At 41.1% G+C, this 12399-nt stretch overlaps 1 protein-coding gene across 1 annotated transcript in view; it reads left to right on the forward strand.

The window, feature by feature from the left end:
* The window catches only part of MTCL1 (microtubule crosslinking factor 1), a gene marked incomplete at its 5' end in the record, with an annotated part of 50294 nt that overhangs the window by 32467 nt on the left and 5428 nt on the right, over positions 1–12399 (forward strand). The window contains 4 exons of the mRNA XM_010178934.1: positions 6–179; positions 4276–4581; positions 6965–6996; positions 8329–9889. Of these exons, the coding sequence (XP_010177236.1) occupies positions 6–179; positions 4276–4581; positions 6965–6996; positions 8329–9889 (2073 nt within the window). The remainder of the gene's footprint in view (positions 1–5; positions 180–4275; positions 4582–6964; positions 6997–8328; positions 9890–12399) is intronic.

The raw sequence follows: 12399 nt of genomic DNA on the forward strand, positions 1-12399 counted from the left end.
GAGAGGAGCACAAGAAGCTTCTGGCTGAGAGTCATGGTGTGGTGATGGACCTCCGCTGGCAAATCCAGCACAATGAGAAGAACTGGAACCGGGAAAAGGTGGAGCTCCTGGACAGGCTAGATAGAGACCGGCGAGAATGGGAGCGTCAAAAGAAGGAGCTACTCAGGCGCATAGAGCAGGTAAGGAGTCATCCTGGGGTGCGCAACAGCTGGCTGCAAGCATGAGGCCTTGCACCGTTACTACACTCAGGCCGAGGTCAGGAGACTGTATTAAGAAGCAGCACAGGAACAATTTTGGTTCCTTGACTACATCAGTGTTTCTCATGCTACAAAACAATTTACATACACAAGGGAGTAAAAGGAAAATGCTCATAAACCCTATAAAAGACCGCTTATGAGAAATCAGCTCCAGGTTAAAGGCCATTTCCTGCCTCATTTCAATTACCCTGGACAGGCATGGTCACATCGATTTGTTGTTTGAAAGCTTTCATGCATCTCTTTGTGCTAAAACACTCAATCCCACACCCAGGGTTATTCAAGGTTTGATACAAAGCTTCCTGCCAGAAAGGTCTGTTCATCTGTGAATTAGCCACTGAAGATGCAGCTGCTGTGAATATTCAGTCTCAGCTGAATCCTTTTCTCTAGAAAAGGAACCCAAGGGGTTAACATGAAGAGCCCTGACTGATAACAAATAGACAGCTATCAATACTAAATATTCAAAAGACACTTCTGGCCTTGGTCACATGAATTTTGCGCACGCCTCTGCTACAATTTGCAAATCTGATAATTGCATGCCTTGTTTTTCATGCCCATGCACACTTTTATCTACTTAGTATTAGAGCCAAATCATACCTATTATTATCTGGCTGGAAGCCACAGAAAAACATTAAGGAGTTTAATGAGGGAGAGTTAATACACCATTTTTGCCTGAACATTGTTCAGCTCTGAGTCATGCATTCCAGGAAAAGTAAGAAAAACAAGTGAAATTTTGGATCCTCAATACTTTCTGTCCTTAGTACATCAAAAATGGCACTGCACCAGATTTGTGCGTGCTCTCTAGGGTGCACTATGCTTGAATGAAGCACAAAGTAGCTTCCCAGGTCAAGCTGATGAAAGCCCAATGTAACTTCATGACCAGTTTCTGAAAAGGGTTTTTTTATCTGTCTCATGTTCCCATGCCTGGGCTACAAGAAGAAGCTAAAGAAAAGACACCAGGCTGTAAATTATTAATGCAAGACTAAACCTCAGTTTGAGCTATGGCTGTTAAACCCACAAAGCACTTAATAAAAATGCTGTACTCTACAGATATATCTAAAATTGCTACTAAAAGTGTAGGTCTGAGTGGACAGTGACCAATAGGAAGGTTTTACAGACCAAGAAAGGTGATTTTTGAGCTTCTTAATTAAAAAATATCAATAACTATATTCTGTATTTTTTAATTTCCCATTTATCTGAGGGTTTTTGTGTATACTTCATGCAGCTCGTTGAGCTAGCCTTTATAATGCAGCCCAATAACATATCTCCTAAGATAAAACAACCAAGGCCTATGAGCTAAGGAAGGCTTGTAGCAGATCTCTTCATCCATATTACCTGGTTTTCTGGGTTCAGTGGCTGAAGATGCTGAGTTTTCCGTGGCTTGTCTGATTTCTAACTGTTGAGTTTCAGTAACCAGACTGCCTCTTGTGGATCCTTCACACATAGCGGGTATTAAATATCCCTCAGAAAATTTCCCAAGATACTAAGGATATGGACACAAACTTTTTTTGGAGAGTCATTGGTACCTTTTTGGGTGTTTATGCTGCTGTTCCTATGAACATAATATTTTTAAATATTATGTCTTCAGTGTATTCTCAATAGATTGAGGGACTTAGCCTGGTTAAAGACTGCTTTTTCTATTCCCTGGGAATGGAGCATATTGAAGGAATTGACAGAGAAATGCCTGTTAATGTTACCTAGCCTTTAATTCTCTTTAAACCTGAGATAACCTCTCAATGTCATCTTGAGAGAGCCTACAGAATAGCTCTTAACTAGCCCTGAAACTGATTTCTTTTGTTACTATTCTGAAAACTCTAGGTTTCAAGTACATATTTGCTGTACAACAGAGTTATAAACAGACATAGCAATAGATAGAGGACATAAAAATTATTATTTTAAGCTAATTTCAGAGGACTAGATAATCTGAAATAGCATTTGAAATCTTGGCTACCTGCCTGCAAAACTTCGTAACTCCATCTTTGCTTACAATCAAACATTTCGCTGTGTGACAGGAAGCTTCCAAATATTTGCAAGCTTTTAGTTGAATATCCTCTCAGATTGCAGTCATGCCCTGCTTTATATGGAAACAATTAGTATATCTCTGAAGTCCTTCTCCCCAGGGTTTTTCTGTGTGTATTCCATGTATGGCAATACATAGAGGATGAGGAGACTACACCAGTGTGTATGTTTGAAAAACAGAGTCTAAGAGCAGAAGCGTATGTGCCAAATTTTATACTAATGCTTTATGGTTGTCTGCTTTCACACAGCTCCTGAATAATACACATAAGTTAAGGGGAAAGCTCACACCAATGTATAAAATATATTATGTATAATATATATAGAAATATATAATGTATAAATACTTTATTCTGGATGGTTATGGGAATACTGCTCGCGTATAAAAAACATGATGACCTACTTTTTTCAGAGCTCAAAGATGTTTTTTTATGTACACTGTCACTTCGTTTTCCCTTGGAGAAGCTCCCTCCACTGTGCTCCTAAAGCTAATTGTGCACAGAGCACACTGACAGATATTTAAACCCACAAAATCACCCGTATGAAAAGTTGTGGTTTTAGAGGTATAAACACAGAGGGACTCAAAATCATTAGTCACTCTTGAAAAGTTAGGCCAGTATTTCTCACTTTAATTCTCCTGTCAGCTGTCTGAGATTCAGAGAGTGAGCCGGTAATCTGTACTGTTTTCTCATAAAGGTTCCCAGATCATTATCCTTATACGATCTCGGAAAATCTGGAAGGGCTTGCAGTTGGAACTGTGTATGCAGAAAACATGTGACTACCATTTCTTCTTGCTTTGGGTCTTGCTAAGGAATGGACTCAAGGATCTCTTGAGATACACCTTCCAGCCCCTACCTTTATAGGATACCTTAAATTGTGTCCTTTCAATAAAACTGTTTCAGATTTTGTATATAATGAGCAAAATACTGAAGATGCATTCCCCTTTTTGTAGAGTGAATCATGTAAAAATCTCACTGACTTTAGCTCAAATGCAAATCTAACCATTTGGGAACTAAAGTGTTTTAATCTATATTTGGCAATAGGATGTGTGTTCATTTTTCCAAACACACACAACAAAATTTAAATAATATGTTTTGTAGGTCCTTAGTCTCCAGGATTCTAGAAAATGGCTTGCGTTTGCCGGTTATTGTCACTAATGTCAGCACGCTGCTCTAGCAAAACATCAGAGCTACTTAACGGATTATCATTCATCATGCTTGAAAATATCACTTACTTCATTTATCCTGTTATATTTATAATTAAAGGAGAAGTTGATCACATAATCTAATTTTAAGATTGGTTCACCCTCTCTTCACCCAGTTTTTGCAAAGTGTACAGTTAATAGCTTTGATAGCCCTTCTATAAATATGCATTTTCTTCAAACATGTTTTGCATGCCTAATTCATCCCTTTGACAATGCTGTTCTGTACAAATAATCAACTTTCTAGACGTGCTTTAGGGCTAGACCATGTATAAAACAAAGCTTTTGTCTTTGTGAAGCGGATTTTTTCACCTTTGGAAACAAGCGATGTACATAAAAGTGCAGTCTTTGTGTTGCTGACCAGAAGAAAAATGCATTTGTTTTGATGGGATCACTCACCCTTCTTTGAGCTTCTACTTTTATTACTTTGGATCTCATATCAAGATTGCTTTTAAATAACAGTCAATGCTGATTTGGTTCTTTAAAAATCAGATTGCAGACAGATGTGTTATTTTGTGTATATATACACACAGTGTATATATGTATACATATATATGTAAACAAGCAAAACTGTACATATACACATTTAATCACTCAAAATCCCACAAGTAATAGTATCAATGTCCTAGAGACATCTTCCTTTTTTGAAGGACCAGGGCAGCAAAACCGGTGTCCCTGAAGCCAGGCAGTGATCTCAGCTTCCCTAAGGCACGGGTGTCTCGCTCCTGGGGAAGGATGAGTTCTGCAGAACTGCCATGTGCCACATAAGCAATTGATGTTCATTTTAATTTGCCTTGTTTCCAGCTTCAGAAAGAAGTGAGCCCGCGAAGAGGAAGTGGTTTTCTGTGCGACCAGAAGGAGAGTAGCCTTCGTTCATTTACGACCCAGGGGAACCATCATGTGCCTCGTCCAATGGGGTCCCGATCCTACTCTGACTCGGACGCCATTCAGTTTGACGATCGGTCACTGTCTAAGCTGAAGGAGAGTGATCGGTGCAGCGCCACAGAAAACCTCTTTCTGGAGTCGCTGTCTCTTGATTCCCCCGATGAGTCTGATGAGTACCGGTCTCGGCAGCTGGAGCGGGAGAAATTCCTGATGGGATTAACAGAAGTATGCGCTCTTCTACCTTTTATCAAACCAGCTTCTTGTCTCTTATGTCAGAACTGGCACAGCATCCCTGCAATAGGAAGTCAGATATTGTGTCACGGTCACCACTTACTGTTACCCAGTAGTGAATTTGGTATGGACAAGATTTCATTCCTAGTTATGAGATTATTAGACCAGTGTCAGTCCCCTGAGAAACCTGAAGCCTGCCTAAAGGTCCCAAAGATTACCTCGTCTTACAGCTACTCATATTATGTATGAGAACTATATCTGAAATAACATATTGCCTTAGAAGGTCTTAAATCTCTTCCGGTTTTAAATAGATGCATATATATGAAGAAACATGGGGTATATTTTGTTAGTAAAGCAGTAAGTGCTGTAGAGAGATACTTCTGGTTGTTCCATCATGGTTGCCTTCTAAATAGATTAACATGAGTAAATGAGATGAGATGTTAAAAAATTCAGTTATTCTTCATTAGCTAATTATTCTTCATTACGCTGAGATCACACCATAAAGTGATAAAGATCTAAAACACAGTCCTAAGGGATGTCATTGGGCCATAGTTAATGTAGGCTGTGTCCTGCTAAAATCTGCACCACCACAGTCTTACTTTCACCAGTTCCAGATCTTCACAGTTTTGTTTATATGGGTCCCTGTCTCCATATGTTGGCACAAAGTAGCCTTTGAACTGACATATGATATTAGTGGCACTGAGAATGCTCACACTAACCACAACTATACACTTTAGCAGTTCCTGTGAGATTAAAAACACATTACAACATAAAACACTAATATCTCCTTACTTCCTATTGGTCCATGACTGTTAGCGGCTGTTGCAGAACAAGAAGCATTCTGAAACTGCCAGAAGTTAAAATTATTAAGCAGGCAGCAAGTTGCTTGGTCCAAGTTTTGAATACTTTCTTCTTGCCTGAAAATTCAGATTTGTGCACATGGGTTACACACTCAGCTTGTCCTCTAAGCATGTAACTGATGCTAGGAAATCAGGTTCTTTGAGATTTGTGTGATCCCATGTTCATTATTTCTTAGCTTTTATTTCATACAAGTGCAAGTACTCAGTGAAGAATGTTGATTGGTACCAGTGTCAAGGATCCATGCTTTGTGTTTAATTTTGACTGCTGTTTACTTTTCTTCAAATTCAGTCTGATATTTAAGAAGGAAGATCTCTCTTCCCTTTTCTGGTTTTTTTTCAGACATTATGGCAATTAACAAAAGCATTGGCAGCAAAATTTGGCCCTTGGTGATATTTGTGTAGTTTCTTTCCTTCAAAGCATGTTTTAGGGAAACCTGAGCAAAGTCATTTTCCCATAGAGGGTTTGCTCAGGCGAGGCTGATTGGAGTTTAATGAATAGCTTAACTGAGGATGAAGAAAATAAACTGCAGCTTACTGACTGCTCCTCTGCCTTGTATTTTCTTTGTGGCACTAACTGCAGTAGAAGTCAATCCAGCCTTCAGCCTGATTCTCCATTCAGTTAGGTCAGATTTACTCTGTAGTAACTCCACTGAGGCTAACAACATTATTCTGGACTTACACCAGAGGCAATGAAAGGATCAGTTTACTCCTATTTTTCCCCTGACTGGATAAAAACCAGAAAGGTATTTGCCAAGTTAAACTGTGCTCTTTTTCAATAGTCAGAATTTGAAATAGACTTCTGTATTGGTAATGTTCTTGATTTCATGAGGTCAAACAAAAGTAATAGGTACTACTACTCCTTCTTTCCTCATCATATTTTGTATTCCCTATAGTTTATTAGAAATATAAGCAAACAGTTAAAATAATAACTGTAGACCAATTGCTTCAGAAGTATTTATTTAAAAAACCACTCATTATGGGAATTGTCACAGGGAAGTAATTGCTATAAAAACATCTTAATGCTGCTGGCAAGCTGTAGGTACTCCCCCTACGAAACAAGTAATAGTCTTCCCACACGTTTGCTATAGCTAATGAGTTTCAACGGGTGCCATTTGTTGGTTCCTAGAGAACATATAATGATGTTTTGTGTGAAAGGGCCATGTTTTCTCTCTCATTTCAGCACAGTTAGGTTTCTCATATAAAGCAGATTAACTCCACAGAACAAATTTGCTTACAAATATATAGTCCAAAACAGTATATTGTACATGTGGAAAAAAAGCCATGTGCAGTTCACTTCCATCTGTGACTGCACAGGACTATAAAGCTTTCCCTGTGCAGCCTGTTGTCCTGATGGGATTGCCCATTCTGCTGCCCATGTTCAAAGAGAAAATCAGTCACTTTTTAGAGGCAAACATATCTGGTGGAACTAACTGGAAGTGAATGACAAAACACCCACAAGCTAATGCCTCCAACAGGTTCAGAAATAATTTATCATGTTTGTTTCTGTTTTTCTGCAGGAGGAGGAAACACACAAAGGAAATCTTCAAAGGTGAGTAAAACTTACAGGGAAAAACACAGCAAATATTCAACTGCCAGAGTTATAGCTCTCTGGTGCCCAAACCACAGAGCCAAGGCATAGCCATGCTGCCTCCTAAGCAGCCTGCAAGCGAGATTAATGGATTTACCCAGAGATTAATTTGTCTCAATATGCTTCTGTTCTACCCTGATTAACTTGGGCCACATTCAGATGTGGTGCATAAAGATCAAACTGCATGAAGGTGCACGATGCTGCAGCTTACACTGAAGGCTATGCCTTTCTTAGCAAGTAGTGCTGACCTGTAGACAGAGATATATTGGAACACAGTTGGTGCTGAGGACCTGACATGCCCCTGTATGTCAGGGATATTTTGCTTTGGACTAGTTCTGGTCTGATCCCATGGGTTGAATATCAACCTAACCCTAGAGTGCATTGGTTGTGCTTATGAAGAGCATCTTCCAACTTACTTTCAGCCCAGGGGAACCCAGCCCATGCTCTCTGAGATCAATCCCTGATGCAAAGCAGAGCATCTGAATAGGACATCCACTTCAAAACTACACTCCTGATCTCACTTAACTCCCTAAGGTAGATGCACCCTAGCTGCAGCTGGAGCTCTTGATTAAAAACTCACAGTTTGATTTTACTTTGTCCTAAGATCACTGATAAAGAAAACCCACTGCTTGCTGAATCCTCACTCAGTTTCTTTTTTTTTTTTTAATTTTTTTTCTTAAAATGAAGCAGTAGGACAGCTCAGCTGAATGTTTGTGATTTGTACTGTGGGAAAGCCAAGAATCCAGTGCTATCACCTCGCAATTCCCTTTGGGTGAATTCTAGCACAAGCTCAACTCACCAAGCCAATTCAATGTAACAGTATCTGGGCTGAATGTCCCACATCACTTCCACCGGCTGTACAGCCTGGGCAGTCTCAGGAGGAGTGGTGGACTTGCTGATTTCCCAGCAAGTCAGAAATACTCCACACTTGCTTTGAAAAGTGTGCCTTGTACTGTCACATACACTCATTTTCTGTGAATGGTATATTTCTGAAATGCATCTTACTGCTCCGTATTTCAGAGATTTGCCAAGCAGTAATCCATGAGAAAGCAGTAAATTGAGAGCCATTAATAAACCATTTGGTATTTTTAATGACACATCAGGAATTCTTGCTTTTCACAGCTATTTTAAAGATAATAAAACGATACTTTAATGAAAGAGAAGGCTAAAGTGGTTTTATATGTAAGTAGATAGTGAAAGTCAGGTTTCTTCAGTTAGTTTGCTGCTGAAAATAAGTTGCACTGTGAGAGTTTACAAGCCCTATGAGTGACTCTCTTGTATTCCCCTCTCCAGGGCGATGTCCGTTTCTTCCATGTCAGAATTTCAACGCCTGATGGATATTTCTCCATTTCTGCCAGAAAAAAACTTGCCTTTGTCCAGCAGCAAAGATGACATAACCCCTCCGCTGTCTCCTGATGATCTGAAATACATTGAAGAGTTCAACAAAAATTTGGATTACAGTAACACTAGGAACCATGGTGGGGCCACAGAGAAGCCTGCAGAAGGCTGGGCAGAAAGGACAGAAATTGGTAAAGCAGGGAATGATCCTGCTTCAGATCCCTTCCAGGCTTCATCATGGTACCTCACCACCAGTGTCACTATGACAACCAACACCATGACCAGCCCAGAGCACTGCCAGAAGCAGCCAACAAGGAGTCACGGTGTAACCGAAAAAATGGGAGTTCGGGTCTTTCACAGCCCACCAGTTGTCCGTAGGTTTGATAACTCAGTGATAGCTGGCAGCGAAGGGAAAAACCAGGTTGAGCCAGACTTCCTGTTTTCTGTGACCAAAGCTATGGGAAATGTCACTGAGACAAAAGGTGCTCCCTCAGATATGTTTGGAAGATGGTCTTGCGACCTGACCAAACATCATAAGGATTTTCTGGAGGGTGGTCTTCATCCCATCGAACGTCCTATTTGCACTACTGTGGGCTTTGCCTCACCCTTGCACAGCTTGGAGATGTCCAAAAACATGAGTGATGATATGAAGGAGGTCGCTTTCTCTGTCCGAAATGCAATACGCTCTAACTCGAATTCAGCAGAGCCTCAGTTTAAGGACACCGCCTGTCAAACCAATGGTATGAGAACAACAGGGACACAGACCACCCAAACCATCAGTGTTGGCTTGCAGACGGAAACCCTGCGCAGTATCACCAGCAGTCCTCACAAGTGTCTGACACCAAAGGGGGGGTCCACGCCTGTATCTTCACCATCCAGAAGCCTAAGAAGCAGGCAAGTGACCCCCGTCATTGAAAAGGTCCAGGCTAAGTTTGAACGCACATGCTGCTCCCCCAAATACGGCTCTCCAAAGTTGCAAAGAAAAATCCTTCCCAAATCAGACCAGCCAAATAACCGGACTTTGCCTGGCACACCTCAGAAAGGATTCAGTGAGTCGGCTTGGGCAAGATCGACTACTACAAGGGAGAGTCCTGTCCACACCACCATCAATGATGGCCTCTCCAGTTTGTTCAACATCATTGACCATAGCCCCATCTTTCATGAGACCTTCCAAAAAAGCCCCAGGTCTAGCAGCCGGTCCAGGTCAGCAGAACCCAGACCAGAACTGAGCCCAGTGCAGGAGCCATGTACAAATGCCCGTGGCAGATCACCCAGTCCTCTCCGGCTGGGGACAGAGATGCAAAAGGAAGAAGGGACTGAAGTGACAAGTATCAGGCAGGACTTATCTGCTCCTCCAGGGTATACACTTACAGAAAATGCTGCCAGGATCTTGAATAAGAAACTTTTGGAGCATGCCTTAAAGGAAGAGAGAAGGCTACCTTCACACAGCCCACCAAATCTTAGCAATGGCAACAGCACAGGAGAAATTGTCAAAGTAGATCCAGGGTCCATAGAGGTAATGAGTTTGTTTGTTTTTCCTCCTATGGCTAAATGCACTCTTCTTTGAACAAATGCATTATAAGATCTCTTGCAGTCCTAGTGAGTATTTCCAGTGAATATCCTAGTCCTGTCGTGGTACCACCAATGAGTCCCAGTCATAAAACTATTGGGTTAGTCACTGAAGAACTTGTAAAAGAATTAAGTTTCTATCCTGACAGCTTATTGGGCTTGAAAGCATCAAGAGAGCTTTATCCTTTACAGGATAAAGATGCCATTACAGGATAAAAATGGTTCTCCCCTGAACGACTGGCATAAGGGCTTTCTGTCACAAAACACATCTCATGTTACACATGCTCTAAGGACTTTAGGTTTGTGCAAATTTCTTTTTTTATGCTGAATTGAAAGGTAGACTCTTTCTCCTACACAAGAATGGATGTGAACAAGTTGTGTGAAAAATAATCTCTACAACACCCTGAACCAAAACTTCAGGGCCTTCAGCATATCTTCTCTGAATGTATCTGATTAAGTTTGTCTAGGGTCTGTGGATGTTGATTAAATGGCATGAGATTTGGTGCCAATAGTTGCTGTTTCACAAAAATAAGAAAACAAAATGGAAAAGATAATGAACTAGTCTAAGCACACACATACTTAGTGTTTAAGAATAATCAACTAGTCTAAGCATGCACATACTTAGTGTTTAAGAATACTTAGTTGATATTTTGCTGCCAAGAGCATAACAGTCACCATCTGTCCCAGCAGGTATGCCCAAATATTGGGGGTCAAATTCTCAGGTACAATAGCATGCTACAGCAATCAGCGAAAAAGAAGGTGCAGTGATGGACAAAAGCTCTTTCAGTTATCAGTGTCTAAGCCTCCTGTTTCTGGTGAACATTTGTGCACAAGAGAGTGTTGTTTCAAGGAGGCCTGGAGAAGCTAAATTATGCCCAGGTTTTACCAGCATGTGTTGTCTTTCTGGTAGAGCACTGAAATTGCATGTGCCTTGCTGAGGGTGGTACTCCCCAGGGGCAGGAGCCCCTCATCCTCTCTGTCCCTTTAGCATCCTGGTGTTTCGGAGGGCCCAAGCTGCAGGGCAGCTGCTGCACCTTGACCCCTGTGCCCTACAGACGTCCCACCTCAGCCTCACTGGGCTGACTCCTTCCACTGCTGACTCAGATAGCCTCAAGGGAAGGTTCAGACCCCGTTTCCTAAGTCAACATTTGGCTTGAAGGATTTGTGGGAACCTGAGCGTTGAGACTTTTGGTCTGCAGTTGGCCTTGCACTAGCAGGTGGTTCTCAATGGACAATCAGTTCTGTCTTGTAGGCACCATTCAGAGGACATGGTCTTTTTAGCCTAGCAGAGGATCCAAAGCTAAGGATATGTCCCTTATATGCAGTTTAAACAGATATAAATAGGGAAGTTTGTACATTCAAAAAGAAACCACATGCACATTAAAAATAATAGTGAATGTAAGTGGGCTTTGTGTACAAACATCAGAGTGAATAAAAGTGGAAAGTGGCCTCATTTATTTGACCCTTTCTAGCTATGTCTGTATTTTGTCCTTAGTTTGAAATACTGGTAATGCACTAGTGGTCCTTATTAGAAAGTGTGTTGTGCTCTTACAGGTTCACCTCAGCTTTGCCTTCAAGGCATCCCTGGAAACTCTTGATTTCCTCCTGCATCTTTTAAATGTCTCAGCAGATTTCAAGTATAACTGAATGGATGTCATCCCACATCATCACAAATTGCTGTTGGCAAAATACCACTAGCGTCAGTACTTGAGTTCAATGCATGGAGAGACTTGGGTCAATGCTGTTTAGTAAAATCTCATTGGCCGTCAACCTTACAGAAAATTACTCCAGCTTTGTGAATTCTCAGTATCTTTTGCATAATTTTTTGAGTTCTGAGCCACAGAGCTAAGACCTGTTTTTCCTTGCAAGTCTTACTCAGTGGTTATGACTGTTGTCTAGATGCACAGGTTATGATCTTTGTGTGATCCTGTCATTTCTCAGGAGTGTGCACTGAAAAGGAAGGCAGTGGGCATTCACATGATGAGCTTAGCTTTTTCTAGGTGAGGTGAAGTGAAGCTCTAATAGATGTACTTAATGGAACATGGGTTCACTGCTGAAAACAAAACCACAAATAAGTTTAGACTCTGCAAATGCCTTGAGTTATTTATGGATTACCCTGACCACACAAATTACACTTTGTACAAATTCCATGTAGCACATCTTGTATGAAGCCAGATGCAGCAGTTCAGCGAATTACGATCTTGGAGGAGGCAGACAGTGCTTTGGGGAGCGTCACATCAGCACCGCCCCTGCTGCCCTGCCATAGATCCCTGCTCTGCTTCCCTTGGTTTCTGGCCAAGACAAGTGACCTTCTTAACCATTGAATGCCTTCTTGTTTCTGCAGTCGTGGCATGGTAGAATATGACTTTTAGACTTGCATGGAACACCTGTTGGTGGGTTTTCTTTAATTTGAGCTTCTGAGTGGTTTAGTTACATAATTTTCTTTTATATTCCTGC

This window comes from Mesitornis unicolor, unplaced genomic scaffold, assembly GCF_000695765.1.
Source record: "Mesitornis unicolor isolate BGI_N332 unplaced genomic scaffold, ASM69576v1 scaffold1142, whole genome shotgun sequence".
Taxonomy (NCBI): Eukaryota; Metazoa; Chordata; class Aves; order Mesitornithiformes; family Mesitornithidae; genus Mesitornis; species Mesitornis unicolor.